At 40.6% G+C, this 15450-nt stretch overlaps 1 protein-coding gene across 13 annotated transcripts in view; it reads left to right on the forward strand.

Moving 5' to 3' along the window:
- Positions 1-15450, forward strand: part of R3HDM1 (R3H domain containing 1) — a 167227-nt gene that overhangs the window by 81125 nt on the left and 70652 nt on the right. For 11 of the 13 annotated variants that reach the window (XM_073305350.2, XM_073305337.2, XM_073305338.2 and 8 more), the window contains 4 exons: positions 6039-6153; positions 8962-9040; positions 15123-15182; positions 15262-15402. In XM_073305350.2, coding sequence (XP_073161451.1) covers positions 6141-6153; positions 8962-9040; positions 15123-15182; positions 15262-15402 — 293 coding nt within the window. In that variant the 5' untranslated portion in view covers positions 6039-6140. Of the gene's footprint in view, positions 1-6038; positions 6154-8961; positions 9041-11525; positions 11587-15122; positions 15183-15261; positions 15403-15450 lie in introns of those variants that run through there. The other 2 variants (XM_073305348.2, XM_073305349.2) reach the window with 2 other exon arrangements.

Below are 15450 nucleotides of genomic sequence, written 5' to 3' on the forward strand. Positions count from 1 at the left end.
ACAGAGCAAAACAGCCTTTCTGCTTCTACTGGAGATTCCCCTGTTTATGCATCCAAGGATTACATTAGCCCTTTTAGTCACGGTATTGTGCTTGGAGCTCATGTTCAGCAGATGATCCATGACAATCCCAAATCTTTTTCAGAGTCACTGCTTCCCAGGATAGTCTCCCCCATCTTGTAAGTATGGAGACTTTATTCCTAGATGTATATACTTTGTTTGCTTGCACCCAGCTTACCAAGTGATCCATATAACTCTGTGTAAGTAACCTGTCATCTTCATCTACTCTCCCAATTTTTGTGCTATCTGCAAACTTAATCAGTGATATGTTTTCTTCTAGATCATTGATAAAAATGATTGCCAAGGTTCCTTCCCCACTCTGAACTCTAGGGTACAGATGTGGGGACCTGCATGAAAAACCCCCTAAGCTTATTTTTACCAGCTTAGGTTAAAACTTCCCCAAGGTACAAACTATTTTACCTTTTGCCATTGGATTTTATTGCTGCCACCACCAAGTGTCTAATAAATATATAACAGGGAAAGAGCCCACTTGGAAACGTCCTCTCCCGCCCCCCTATCCTCCCAAACCCTACACCCCCTTTCCTGGGGAAGGCTTGATAAAAATCCTCACCAATTTGCAGAGGTGAACACAGACCCAAACCCTTGGATCTTAAGAACAATGAAAAAGCAATCAGGTTCTTAGAAGAAGAATATTAATAGAAGAAAAAGTAAAAGAATCATCTCTGTAAAATCAGGATGGTAAATACCTTACAGGGTAATCAGATTCAAAACATAGAGAATCCCTCTAGGCAAAATCTTAAGTTTCAAAAAGACACAAAAACAGGAATATATTCAGCACAACTTATTTTATCAGCCATTTAAACAAAACAGACTCTAACACATATCTAACTTGATTGTTTATTATCCCTTTACAGGAGTTCTAATCTGCATTCCTGCTCTGGTCTGGGCAAAAACAACACACAGACAGAGAGAACCCTTTGTCGTCTCCCCCCCCCCCCCCCCCCAGCTTTGAATGTATGTTGTCTCCTCATTGGTCATTTTGGTCAGGTGCCAGCGAGGTTATCTTTAGCTTCTTAACCCTTTACAGGTGAAAGGGTTTTTTCCTCTGGCCAGGAGGGATTTAAAAGTGGTTAGCCTTCCCTTTATATTTATGACAACGATAAATAGCGTAGGGCCAAGAACCAGTCCCGGTGGGACCTTATTAGAAAGCTCCCTGTTCAATGATTCCCTAGTTATAATTATATTTTGAGACCTATCAGTTAGCCAGGTTTTAATCCATGTTAATTTTATATTCTGTTTTTAATTAAAATGTCATGTACCAAGTCAAATGCTTTATAGAAGTCCAAGTATATTACATCAGCACTACTACTTGCGTCAAAAAAAAATCAAATCCTACTCTTCACCGCTTCTTAAATACTAGTGCAACATTAGCTTTCTTTCAGTCTTCTGGAACTTTCCTGGTATTCCAAGATCTATTGAAAATCAACATTAATGGTCCAGGGAGGAGCTCAGACAGCTCTTTTAAAACTCTTCGTTGCAAGTCATCCAGACCTGCCAATTTGAAAATGTTTAAATTTAGTAGCTGTTCTTTAACATCCTCCTGATGTACTAGTGGAATGGAAAGACTATCGCATGATGTTAGAAAAGAAAATGATTGAGGATGGCAGTGAGCTAGTTTTGGACTCGTATTTTAATGCATTATGTCTTGTGTGCAGGAAATTCCGGTCTTGTTAATATTCCATCAAAACTGAGGTTCATAATATTTACTGTCAATAGGAGGAAAAAGCTTTTTGGGTGAGAATCCTCTTTCCAGAAAGCTTCAGGTCTTCTCTAAAACCAAGAGTTTCAAATCTGTTTAGAATGAGAGAGGTGAAATGAGTTGAACTACTCATTTCAAAAGATCACTAACAAAGTTTGTTTTGGAAGAGCACATTTTTATTACGGGGATCACATCATTCAAGGCACTACTCTAAATATGCATTGGGCAGCAAAGCCTCCAGAGCATTTCCTTCTATGGACAGACCTAGTTAAAGGAGAAATGATCTATGGTCATAAAGATTACACAAGTGCTCTGTCATGTCCAGGGTTTATCTGTAGAATTATCCAAGAAGTCATTTTTTTTTTTAATTTTATGAAATACTTTTATATTCTACTCAATAATCACACTGGAAAGGCAATCCCAGACTACTGGGTTGTGCCTCTAGGTTTGGCCCCAGAAACAGTCATTTTGTCTACTTCATAGACTTTGAGTTATACTTAACCTTTATGACTGACAGATTCTTGCAGAAATAACTGATGACAGTACCTCATAAGAGTGTTGAGGCTTGCTTTATTAATATTTGTAAAGTACTTTGAGATCCCTAGCTGAGAGGTGCTACAGAAATGCAAGTTTTATAAAACTGTATTACATTATACACATATAAAATTTGGAGTTTTACTATTGAAAGATGAAAATTGTAACTGAAGCAGTGAATCCCAGAGACTGACATTTAGTATTAGACCTTTTCAATTTGGTTTTATGTTACAGGGTGCTTACAAAGAGATAATATCTTATCTAGACAAATAATGGCAAGTGAACAGCTACTTTCTTCAAAAATTGTGTGCTTTAGGATTGTATGCGGCCTCCGGTAAATAAAGATCCTCATCAGTTTCATAAAGGGAAGACTGTTTCTATCTTAAAAAGAAAAGGAGTACTTGTGGCACCTTAGAGACTAACCAATTTATTTGAGCATAAGCTTTCGTGAACTACAGCTCACTTCATGCATCCGGTGAAGTGAGCTGTAGCTCACGAAAGCTTATGCTCAAATAAATTGGTTAGTCTCTAAGGTGCCACAAGTACTCCTTTTCTTTTTGCGAATGCAGACTAACACGGCTGTTACTCTGAAACCTGTTTCTATCTTAGTAATTTATTTCCCTATGAGTTCATCATAGTCTCTGAATAGGATTGAGCTTTTTCTCCTTTAAAGGACATATTTTCCTTAGGGGGGGGAAAGGCCAAAGGAAGAATATATGAAAGTCAAGAACTATTTTATAGGTTCACTCAGTGGCCTGGATTTTTTCCCTGGGCCACCATTTATGCGTGTTGGTTCCAGGGGTTGTGGGTGAAAGCTGAGACCAGGCCCTGAATCCTTTTTAAGTCAAATTCTAGAGCTCTTCAGGACTCAGAAAGTGGGGATAAATTTTAGGATACTTTACAAGCTGCGTAACTCAGATGACTATTAACAGTGGAAGTGAACAATATCTCAACGTATGTGAACAGACAAGTGAATGAAGAGCTCTGATGGGAAAGTTGTATTTGCATTTTAGTGTGGATTCTGTTAAGGCAATATGCCGAGAGTAAATATCCTCACCACTGACAGACTAAAGCACACAAGGCTTTATCTAGGGAATAAAAGCTAAACATAGATTTTTCTACAACTTTCCAGGCAAGTGGGTCATACTTCATTAGACTCTTCAGCCTTTGCGGCAAACAAAATGGAAAGCACAGGAAGCTTTCCATCACAGTCCTGGGGAATCAGTGGTGGTAGAAGAAATGCATCCATTCAGATGTGGCATTCCTTTTTACCATTCTCCATTGTTAAAGCAACAATTTAGTCATGGGTATTTTTAGTAAAAAGTCATGGACAGGTTACAGGCAGTAAACAAAAATTCATGGCCTGTGACCTGTCCGTCACTTTTACTGTATACCTCTGACTAAAACTTGGGGTGGGGGGGGGGGCTGCTTGGGGGTGCCATGGGTGCTGGGGGAGGGCAGCCCGGGTACTTGGGGTGGGGGGAGGGTGGTGGGCAGCGGCACATGACCTGGAACCCCTGCTAGTGTGCAGGAGAGGGGTGGGTGGTGGTGGGCGGCCCAGGACCCCTGCTGGTGCTGGGTGGGAGGAGGGTTGGCAGGGCCAGCAGGCTACCTACCTGGCTTCATGCCCACCCTCACCTTCCTGCGCTCCCAGCAGCAGCAGCAGCAGTGTTTGGGTGTGGAAGGGGGCAGGGAGTTGGAGCGCAGGATGGGGTGAGGCGGGCTCTGGACAGTGCTTACCGTGTGGGGGGGCTCCCCAGAAGCGGTGACATCCCCCTCCTCAATTCCTAGGTGGAGGCGTGGCCATGCAGCTCTGCATGCTGCTTCTGCCCAGAGCGCTGGCTTTGCAGCTCCCATTGGCCGGGAACCTGAAGGTGGAGGCAGCATGCACTGCAGAGCTGCCAGTCCACGCCTCTGCCTAGGAGGTGAGCGAGGGGGATGTTGCCGCTTCCAGGGAGGTCCCCTTCCTTCCCCCTCCCCACCCCCTCCGGTTAGTGCTGCCCAGAGCCTGCCTCACCCCCTCCCATGCCTCAACTTCCTGCCCCGTCCCACAACCAAACTCTGCTGCTGGGGGGTGGGATGCGTTGGCCTGAGACTCCCCCATCAGTGACCGGTGCAACTGGCGTAAGGGCTGCCTGAGCTGCCCCTGAGCCAGGCACATAGGCTGCTGCAAAAGTCATGGAGGTCACGGAATCCATGACCTCTGTGACAAACTCGCAGCCTTATCCATTGTTATAGGGCATTATTAGTAAAGAAATTAAACAAGGTTGATTTATTAACCCAGATCTTTAAACTGTTGTTGTACATTTTGTATTTGGGATAAGTGTAGAGTAAGCAATTGTCAGGTGAAACCTGGTAAAATTAATGAGGGAGGAGGGGAAATGGTGGTGGTCTGAAACTTCTTTCTACCTACTGACATTGTTCTGATTTATAAAAGGAAATGGAATAGCATATCATAGTGGTGGATCCAAGTCATGCTAACCCGGTTTCCTAGTGAGAAATTAACTATTTCCTTTTTCTAAGTTAACATAAAGACAACAAAGTAGGTAACTGAAGAGCCACCAGTGTTTTTAGTTCAGATGAAGGGAAGAAAATGATTGCTTATTCATATTAAACTCTGGTTTACAGTTAGCTGAGAGAGAATATTTTGTGGTGGAAACTACAGGTTTTGAGCCAAATGAATCTTTTGGTCTAAGACATGAATATATGGAGGAGCAAAATGTTTGTGATTAGTAGTGGCAAATACAGAACTTTAGATGTCTATAGAAAAATAGCATATACTGTAGGTAAGTAGAACAATTCAGTATTTATTTATAGTTTTGGTTGTCAGATAATGTAGAAATTCAGCAACATTTGTTAGACCTATTAATTTTCAAATGTTGAAAATGCATAGCAATGCCATATGCAAATGTCATCACACACAAAAATTAAAACTGGTGCTGTCACCCTTACAGGCAGCCTCAGCAGAGATTAAATAGGTATGAAGGCCAAGTTACCCTGTCACCTGTTGGCATAGTCTTTAATTTAGATTAGATTAAATTAAAAAGGAAACTTTTGTGTTCGCTTTTAGGGGGGGATCCAGTCTGTAATAGTGTATCCAGTTGTATAAATAAATTCAGATTTTGAGATGGATTACCTAGAAATATACTTTACTAGCAAACCTATATTAAACTAAAAATTCAAGGCATAAATAACCTTTGTCAAATTTGCTATTATCTTAATACACTAAACTATTAAAGAAATGTAAACAACTTGTTGGTGAAATTGGGAAAGCTGGTCCCCCTTCGAACCTACTTGTTCAAGTTCTTGTCATTGGTGTTGTGCTATGAAAGCTTACTTAGCATTCTCACTGCACTTGCTTAGTGGAGGGAGTAAAAGCTGGCAGTGAGGAGCCTAATGATCAACTGAGCAATTCACTATTTAAAAAATTGGCCTATGCTATATATTTTCTTAAACACCTAGAACACTTTAATATAATCGTGAAATGGGATATGTCCTTGAGATGTATGTGCGCTATAAAATATTTAAATGCGTCTACTTTCCATATTTTCTCTATACATTTTGATAAGTTTTTGTTTGAAGTGGGCTCTCTGATTTTAAGAGGATCTGAAGATACTTACTATACTAGTTACTTTTCCATTATCAACGAACATGTTTCAAAGCAATTTTCTGGTACAGGCCATAGCTTACTTAAAATAGTTTCCATCATAACTGATCTTTTCAACAGGAGAAAATTCAGATCCAGTTAACGCAGTCTTTTGAGAAAGAAGAGAAGCCCACAAAAGATGAAACGGAAAAGGAAAAATCCAGTGATAAATTGTCCAGAAAAATGTTATCAAGAGGTTTGTTATCGCTCTGCTTTTAAATTCTATTTTAAGTAAACTATCTAGACGTCCACATTAATAATCTTGAGTGACTTTGATGGAATAATTACTGTGAATAATTCTGCTGTGCTGAAAGTCAAATGCATATAGTTTTTCAGCAAAGACTTCAGGCCTGATTCTTCTTTGGAACCTGACTCCAGGGTCTACTTGTGCATATGCAGTTTCTATGTGTAAGCACAACTGGCACAACTTTTGATGCATTAACATTTGCCCTTGGATGAACATCAGATCCCCTCTTCTTAATTTTTCATGGTGGTAGTTGAGAAATGGATGGAATTTACTTTGTTCAATTTAGAGAGAGCGAGAGAAAACAGATAAGTCTAAATGTGACTTACTCTTTCCGTGCATCTGTTTGTGGACAGTGTAATTCTTTGTGTGTCTGGAAACAAGTATCATTCATTTCCAGAATCCCAATATTAAGGGGATAGTATGTGTACATAATAGGTGGAGGGAAAATTCAGTGAGAAAAGAACTTGATTTTAACCTTTCAAGATGTAATTGAAAACTTACCTCATTTTTAAAAATAAGGGGGAAAAAATCTCTTATTGGCTTTGGGGTGAGGGAATCTATATCAGGAGGTACCATCTCTTGGGCTGCTTCTCAGTTTGCCGGAGAGAGTACATGCTACAGCAGACATACTTCCCTCCCTGATGCAGGCTGGCATGAAGATGGTGGAGCTGTTGCCTGCCCTTATCCCCACATACCTTTTGGAATAGTTGATTCCAGAGGGGCTGTATGAGGGAGCAGTCCTTGTGCTCCCAGGAGTTTGAGGGCTGAGATTATGCCCTGGCTTTGTATGAGAGAAGTAACTGGGGGAGGAGTCGTCCCATTGTACTACTCCTTCCCCATGTTCACAAGTAGCCAATATTCTTACTGAAATTTGTAATTGCTTTTTGAGAGGTCCCTAAAAGGAAAAAGATTTCTAAGGTCTTCAGAATGAAGATGGGAGTGAGTCAATGGCGGGAGTAAAAACATCCTGCACACTGACAGTGTTGTGAACTGGTTTGTTAAGGACGAGCTATTCTTTTCAATTTACCAAAAACTCAGAGGATAACTTAAATAGCAGATATGCAAAAATAACACAAATTTGTTCCTGTCCCTGGTGAGCAACACTTTATTAAATGGAAAAACTTTGAGTATATATATATTAGCTGATGGGTGAGCCTGAGGTTTTAGGTCAGCTTTTGTTCAAATAAATTACCCCAAAACACTTATCCAGACATCTTGACTCAAACAAATTGTACTGCAGTGCCATAAAACCAGTATTTTTTAAATGAAATTTCTATTACTTACTTTTACCATATACTTAAAATTCATAGCAGCCTTTCTCATGTCATTTCAGTGCCTCTTATCCTTGTTGGAAATCAGAAGTTCACTTGAATTAAAATAGTTGGGGTACAGGAGTTAACTGAGTTGTTTTTTTTTGTTTTGTTTTGTTTTTTGTCCTCAAAGCTTGAAATCAAGTTTTGGGTGGTGGCAGAGTGGGGGAAAGCCACACCATCATGTTCTTTTAACCTAACCAGTGTGTTTATCCTTTCATATGTTCTCTAAACATATCATGAAGGAAATTATTCTCTTCAAACTGATGATGGGGAATTAAAGGCAGAGTAGCAGAATAGTGGAGATAGCCTTTAAACAGTTGCCTATCTTGTTACATGTCATTCGGTAGTTTAAGCCCTTTAACTTGTAAAGTGTGCTGAAAATAGAAACTTGCCTACTGTTAGAGTTCGGTTTCCCACTAATGATTACTAAATTGTTATAACTTAAAAACTGATAAACAAATTTACCAAATTTACAAAAATAAAGAGCACATCATTTTTCAGCTTCATAAATGTTTTACCAGGAATGCTCCTGGAAATTTGGCATCTTTGTTTTCAAGAGCAATTGAGAGCAGGCTGGATTAAGGCAATCTGGGACTGACCACCGGGGCAGTTGAAACCTAGGCACAAGTCTATGCTACTCTTCACTTGGAAATGGGTTGGAGCTTCAACATATCTTTTTAAGAAGAAAGCCCTAAGAAGAACAACGTTAGGAGGTGCTTGGATATTGCAGTGATGGGTACCAATACATAGTCCAAAGGTAGATGAAATTTCTTTGTGCGTCACCTATTCTGAGGCACAAAGCATAGGCACCCAGGCTAACCGGTTGAAAACAGCAGGAACCAGAAGAGGTACTACGCAACTGAAATGTTTGCTCTTGTGAGGGGATATTTGGAAGTTGTTGAAGAGAAGTCAAAGAAGGCATCTCTTGAAGGCACACCAAACGTGAGCTTGTAGCAATACAGGATAAATCATACATCACAAAGGTTAGACTTGTACTTTGTAAAGTATTACATGTCACCTAGACCAAATCTCTAATGCTTGAAAATATGCAGTTACCTCTGCAGACTGACAAAAGTAGTAATAAAATCTATGATTCCACATTGGATCCGCAAAATGAGACTTTGTGGCTTGCATGTCTTTTCCTTAGCTACTATAGAAGCAAGGTGGGTCTTTTATTGGACCAACTTCTGTTGGTGAAAGAAACAAGCTTTTGAGCTGCAGAGAGCTGCTCTTAGCTATTGTGAGGCTGAGTTTACTGAGTTAGGAATGGGATCTGTTGAGCAGCTAATGTGCAGTGTATGCATCTAAATCTTAGATTTACCAGATTCCGAGTTTTAGTTATTCATTCACTTGTATGAACAGCATCTTAAAAATGTAATAAGAACCATGTGTTCAAAGAATGAGCATATGATCTTTTCAATAACATTGTTAATATTTTTTATAGATTCTAGCCAAGAATACACAGATTCAACTGGCATAGATCTACATGAATTTTTAGTAAATACACTAAAAAACAATCCCAGGTAAGTTAAATTAAAATGTTTTGAATTAACTCAATTTTGCTATCTCTTTTTTTTGTTTGTTTTTAATTAATCTGATGCGTGTTGAGAGCTTTCACTAGAAACACCTTAGCTTGCAAAGGCCTTAAACTTGATCTTGTATAGTTAATGTGGAGTGTTTAAACATATTTTAAAATGCTGGCTCTCCCTCCTGGGCCCTACACTTATCCATGTTGTGAGTTCAATAGAACTACGCATGTTTACAAATTTACTAATAAGTATTTGCAGGATCAGCATCCTTGTGTAATATTTTTACTTGGCTATGCAAAAATGTGGTTTGTTGCAATAACTAATTTCATAGAATCATAGAATATCAGGGTTGGAAGGGACCCCAGAAGGTCATCTAGTCCAACCCCCTGCTCAAAGCAGGACCAATTCCCAGTTAAATCATCCCAGCCAGGGCTTTGTCAAGCCTGACCTTAAAAACCTCTAAGGAAGGAGATTCTACCACCTCCCTAGGTAACGCATTCCAGTGTTTCACCACCCTCTTAGTGAAAAAGTTTTTCCTAATATCCAATCTAAACCTCCCCCACTGCAACTTGAGACCATTACTCCTCGTTCTGTCATCTGCTACCATTGAGAACAGTCTAGAGCCATCCTCTTTGGAACCCCCTTTCAGGTAGTTGAAAGCAGCTATCAAATCCCCCCTCATTCTTCTCTTCTGCAGGCTAAACAATCCCAGCTCCCTCAGCCTCTCCTCATAACTCATGTGTTCCAGTCCCCTAATCATTTTTGTTGCCCTTCGCTGGACTCTCTCCAATTTATCCACATCCTTCTTGAAGTGTGGGGCCCAAAACTGGACACAGTAGTCCAGATGAGGCCTCACCAATGTCGAATAGAGGGGAACGATCACGTCCCTCGATCTGCTCGCTATGCCCCTACTTATACATCCCAAAATGCCATTGGCCTTCTTGGCAACAAGGGCACACTGCTGACTCATATCCAGCTTCTCGTCCACTGTCACCCCTAGGTCCTTTTCTGCAGAACTGCTGCCTAGCCATTCGGTCCCTAGTCTGTAGCTGTGCATTGGGTTCTTCCGTCCTAAGTGCAGGACCCTGCACTTATCCTTATTGAACCTCATCAGATTCCTTTTGGCCCAATCTTCCAATTGGTCTAGGTCCTTCTGTATCCTATCCCTCCCCTCCAGCGTATCTACCACTCCTCCCAGTTTAGTATCATCCGCAAATTTGCTGAGAGTGCAATCCACACCATCCTCCAGATCATTTATGAAGATATTGAATAAAACCGGCCCCAGGACCGACCCCTGGGGCACTCCACTTGATACCGGCTGCCAACTAGACATGGAGCCATTGATCACTACCCGTTGAGCCCGACAATTTAGCCAGCTTTCTACCCACCTTATGGTGCATTCATCCAGCCCATACTTCCTTAACTTGCTGACAAGAATACTATGGGAGACCGTGTCAAAAGCTTTGCTAAAGTCAAGAAACAATACATCCACTGCTTTCCCTTCATCCACAGAACCAGTAATCTCATCATAAAAGGTGATTAGATTAGTCAGGCATGACCTTCCCTTGGTGAATCCATGCTGGCTGTTCCTGATCACTTTCCTCTCATGCAAGTGCTTCAGGATTGATTCTTTGAGGACCTGCTCCATGATTTTTCCAGGGACTGAGGTGAGGCTGACTGGCCTGTAGTTCCCAGGATCTTCCTTCTTCCCTTTTTTAAAGATTGGCACTACATTAGCCTTTTTCCAGTCATCCGGGACTTCCCCGGTTCGCCACGAGTTTTCAAAGATAATGGCCAGTGGCTCTGCAATCACAGCCGCCAATTCCTTCAGCACTCTCGGATGCAACTCGTCCGGCCCCATGGACTTGTGCACGTCCAGCTTTTCTAAATAGTCCCTAACCGCCTCTATCTCCACAGAGGGCTGGCCATCTCTTCCGCATTTTGTGATGCCCAGCGCAGCAGTCTGGGAGCTGACCTTGTTAGTGAAAACAGAGGCAAAAAAAGCATTGAGTACATTAGCTTTTTCCACATCCTCTGTCACTAGGTTGCCTCCCTCATTCAGTAAGGGGCCCACACATTCCTTGGCTTTCTTCTTGTTGCCAACATACCTGAAGAAACCCTTCTTGTTACTCTTGACATCTCTGGCTAGCTGCAGCTCCAGGTGCGATTTGGCCCTCCTGATAACATTCCTACATGCCCGAGCAATATTTTTATACTCTTCCCTGGTCATATGTCCAACCTTCCACTTCTTGTAAGCTTCTTTTTTATGTTTAAGATCCGCTAGGATTTCACCATTAAGCCAAGTTGGTCGCCTGCCATATTTACTATTCTTTCGACTCATCGGGATGGTTTGTTCCTGTAACCTCAACAGGGATTCCTTGAAATACAGCCAGCTCTCCTGGACTCCTTTCCCCTTCAAGTTAGTCCCCCAGGGGATCCTGGCCATCCGTTCCCTGAGGGAGTCGAAGTCTGCTTTCCTGAAGTCCAGGGTCCGTATCCTGCTGCTTACCTTTGTGTTGTGTTGAATAGCAGGTTCTGAGGTTTGTTCCTTTTTTCAATATGTAACACGGCTTCAGATATAGTTATAGTAAGAAAAGCATCTCTCAAACTCACTCATTGGTGTCAGTTTGGGTCAAACCCTGCCTCAAGTTATATGGGTGTAAATTCCAGTAAATTCAGAGGGAGCTTTATCTGTGGAACCGAGAGGAGGAATGTGTCCTTTTGTGTCTACAAAATGTGTGTCCTGAGTTCACAAACACCACCTCTTCTTCTTATCAATGCCACATAACTAATATAGCTACTCTTCTTTTTTTTTTTTCCTCCTGATTTGCACATCAAGGAACACATCCTTCCCTAACCTCTTTGGTCCTCCAGGGTCTCTCTGGCAACAGATTTGACATGGTTCTACTGTGCAGGGGTGATCAGGATTTAGGGGTACCAGCAAAACTATTTGAGGTCCAGGGGAGGAGTGAGGCAACAGGATCCACTGCACATCTTCTGGTTCTTCCTCATAAGTAAGAAGAGGTCTCAGGACCCAGGAGAAACATGCTAGGCAAAATCAGCCTTCTAAGAACAGCTTTGCTATCACTCTGCAATCTGTTGGAGGATACTCTAATGCACAACCAACACATTAAGTCTGGTATCTGAGGAATGGATTCTTATTCCAGAATTGTTTTATTTGGGGGTGGTAATTTAAAAAAAATTTTTTTTTAAATAAATCAAAAAATACCACCTGAGTTTTAGGGTACCAGGTTGAGCCTGCGTTACAGTCAGTAGGAAAAAAAATCTAAATTAACCGCAAGGACAGAGTGAAGTTTGTATGCCAGTTGTGGAAGAGAGAGGTATGTGGAATACTAGGTGTCACTTTTAACATTATTTCCTGACCGTAACTGCACTTCAACTGTAATGGGAATTATATGTGAATATTAAAAGCAAAATAGATCCCTGGTGCTAGAAGCAGTCTGACAAATTTTATATTAAAGCATCAAAATGTACTCACCATTTTAATGTCTTCAGTTTCATATAATTGTAAAATACATTTATACAATGTTTCTGAAAACATTTTAAAAAAATGGTTTAAATGTCAGGGCTTGATTTTTTTTTTCTATTCTTTTCAAACTGTCAAACATTCTCCCTTTTTGTGGACTTCTTTCTTATCTAACTTATACAAAGCCCATCCCCAGGGTATGTGAGCTCCAAATTCATAGGCCTTGTTGTTACTGGGATAAGAACACCTGCTTGATTGGTGTGGATAATGTTTTTCCCCCCGAGAACCATGTGAGCCAAGCTGTATACTACAGCCATGTTTCAGTAGTTGTTTTTATCATGATGCTGATCCAAACGATACAAGGGCCACAGTTTTCACTGAAACAGTTGTTTTGTACTGTTTCTCTCTTAAAACTATACTTGCTATGTTAGTGACTGATTTTATATTTATAAATGAAAAAGTTTAGTTAATCATGAAGCAGTTGTGACTTTAGAAACCATTTAAGATACTGTTGCTGAGATGGACTTTTTCTCCTCCCTTTCCACCAAAAACAATTTTTTTAACCATCCTTTCCTGTTTAGGTAACTTTTTAAAGTTACAGTCAAATATCTGACAAGGGACAAGAAGTGAATACAACAAACTGGAGGGGAGCACAAGGAAACAATGAAATAGTATTGATCAGCATGAGAGACAGTAGTCTCAATGAATGAGCTGCCTGTTATCAAGGCAAACGAAGACTGGAAAAAGAGTGCAAATTTGTAACAGTGAGAGTAATTAACCATTAGAACAACTTACCTGGGAATGTGATAGCTTCTCCATCACTTTAAGTCTTTAAATCAAGATTGGATATCTTTCAAAAAGATGCACTGGCCCAACCAGAAGTTAAGGCCTTGATGCAGGAGTTACAGAGTGAAATTTTGTGGCCTGGATTTTGCAGGGGATTGGACTAAATGGTTGTAATTATTTCTTTTTGGTCTTAAAATCTAAGCCTCTGTAATTTTTAACATTAGTTGACTTTGGTGCTGCTGAAAGATGCCAAGTTACATGAAAATGTAGTACTCGCAGCAGCAGGGCAAGCCTCTCCTTGCTCCTCATCAATTTGTCTCACTCTTGACTTGGATGAAATGCTTCTAGGGGTGAAAGTTCAGTAAGTTTTCCATTCCCATTAATTCCTTGGTGCCTTTACTGAGGCTTCAAATAAAATTTCTAATTAATGCCAATTGCATTCATAATTTTGATAATAGTGACATTAAGAACTGTATTGAAATTCACGTTATGTAGGTTACAAGCAGCCATCAGATAGTAACTACTTTCACTACCTGCCTGGGCCATATTTTTAAAAATGATATGAAAATTAAGTATTTTATCTTTTATTCATGGTTCTTTGTTCGTGGTTATGAATTTGAAGAAGAAATTGAGAATGAAGATCTGCAATTCACAAAAATAATGAAAATATGCAGCAGTCAATTTTTATTTAAGAATGTTTTATAATCCTATTTTTAAAACTTCATGTATTGTTATCTATAGGGAGCTATGAAAAGGGCAAAGGAGTTCAAGTGTGTATGTATATTCTGTAACATATTGCCTTGTTTTATTTTGGTCCTGTATAGAAGACGCCACAGTGTCTAAGTTACAGGGAGAACTTGAAAATTTTGGATGGTCAGTGTTTTCAGTGTTGTGGACTGGATGGAAATTTTGGGGCACCTTGGCGAGCCACATGCAGAAATATAGTTTTAGATTCTAGAATCAGATACCCTTTTAGGATTTAGCCATTAAGGCCTTAATGGGGTTAAGAAGTAATACAGCTCAATTAAATAAGAGAATAGCACACCTCTTACTTGAACTTGAATGACACGTCAAGGCAAGAACACCCCCAGAAATTTTTCTAATTGTATGCATTCCCCTCCCCTTCCTACCTCAGGGAAGAGACAGGCAGTTTGCCCTACTGTGGTCAGTGTGTTTGCTGAGACCCTTTGCTTTTGCAGGAGCGAAGAGTTCCCCACCACACACTTTGGGGGTAGGGAGTGCCAGCTGCACTGACCATAGGAGAGGCAAAGAGAGGGGACCAGCCCCCATTCCCACCCCCATCCCCGTCGCCTCCTTGGCCTGCTCAGAGGCTGCAGAGACCCAGCAACTGCTGTTTTCCCTCCTGGCCATGCCCAAGACACCAGTGTGGACAGCCCCATGGCCAGCGACCCATCTCCTGCACAGGAGGTAACTGGCTTTTGCGCCCTGCCCATTTGGGAGTCCTGCTTACCCATATCAACCAGCAGGGACCCCAATGGTAGAGATTTGAAGCCATTTTATTCTTTTCACTTGAGCACATCATCTCAATGACTGTTCTTTCTGCTGACTCTCATGGGAAGAGAGAGATTGAGAGGGGTCTTTGTATTCTGGTTTCTTACAAGATAGAACAATTCTACTCTAAAAATCCACTCACAGTAGCAAATCAGATACCTTGTGGTCCTGCTGGTAAACTGCCGTTGTTGCCCATTCATTAGGGGAACGGATGTTATCTATGCATGTTTAAAATTCATATATTTTCAATTCTGGAGTGTTTCCTATATGAGTGTTGTATTTTATTTTCAGGGACAGAATGATGCTGCTGAAATTAGAACAGGAAATTTTAGATTTCATTGGTGGTAACGAGTAAGTGATGCAATTTTAACAAAAAAATTATTCAAAAATATTTTTTTTGTTTTGTAAAACGAGTACTTCTCTCTTCCAGATTTCCACGCAAAAAATTTCCCCCCATGACCTCTTACCATAGAATGCTGTTGCACAGAGTAGCTGCTTACTTTGGATTGGAACATAATGTGGACCAGAGTGGGAAGTCAGTGATAGTAAACAAAACTAGCAATACAAGAATGTAAGTTGTCATAATTTTGAAATAATTCTTCGAATTTTGGTGCATGGA

The sequence above is a fragment of the Lepidochelys kempii genome, chromosome 11 (genome assembly GCF_965140285.1).
Source record: "Lepidochelys kempii isolate rLepKem1 chromosome 11, rLepKem1.hap1, whole genome shotgun sequence".
NCBI lineage: Eukaryota > Metazoa > Chordata > Testudines > Cheloniidae > Lepidochelys > Lepidochelys kempii.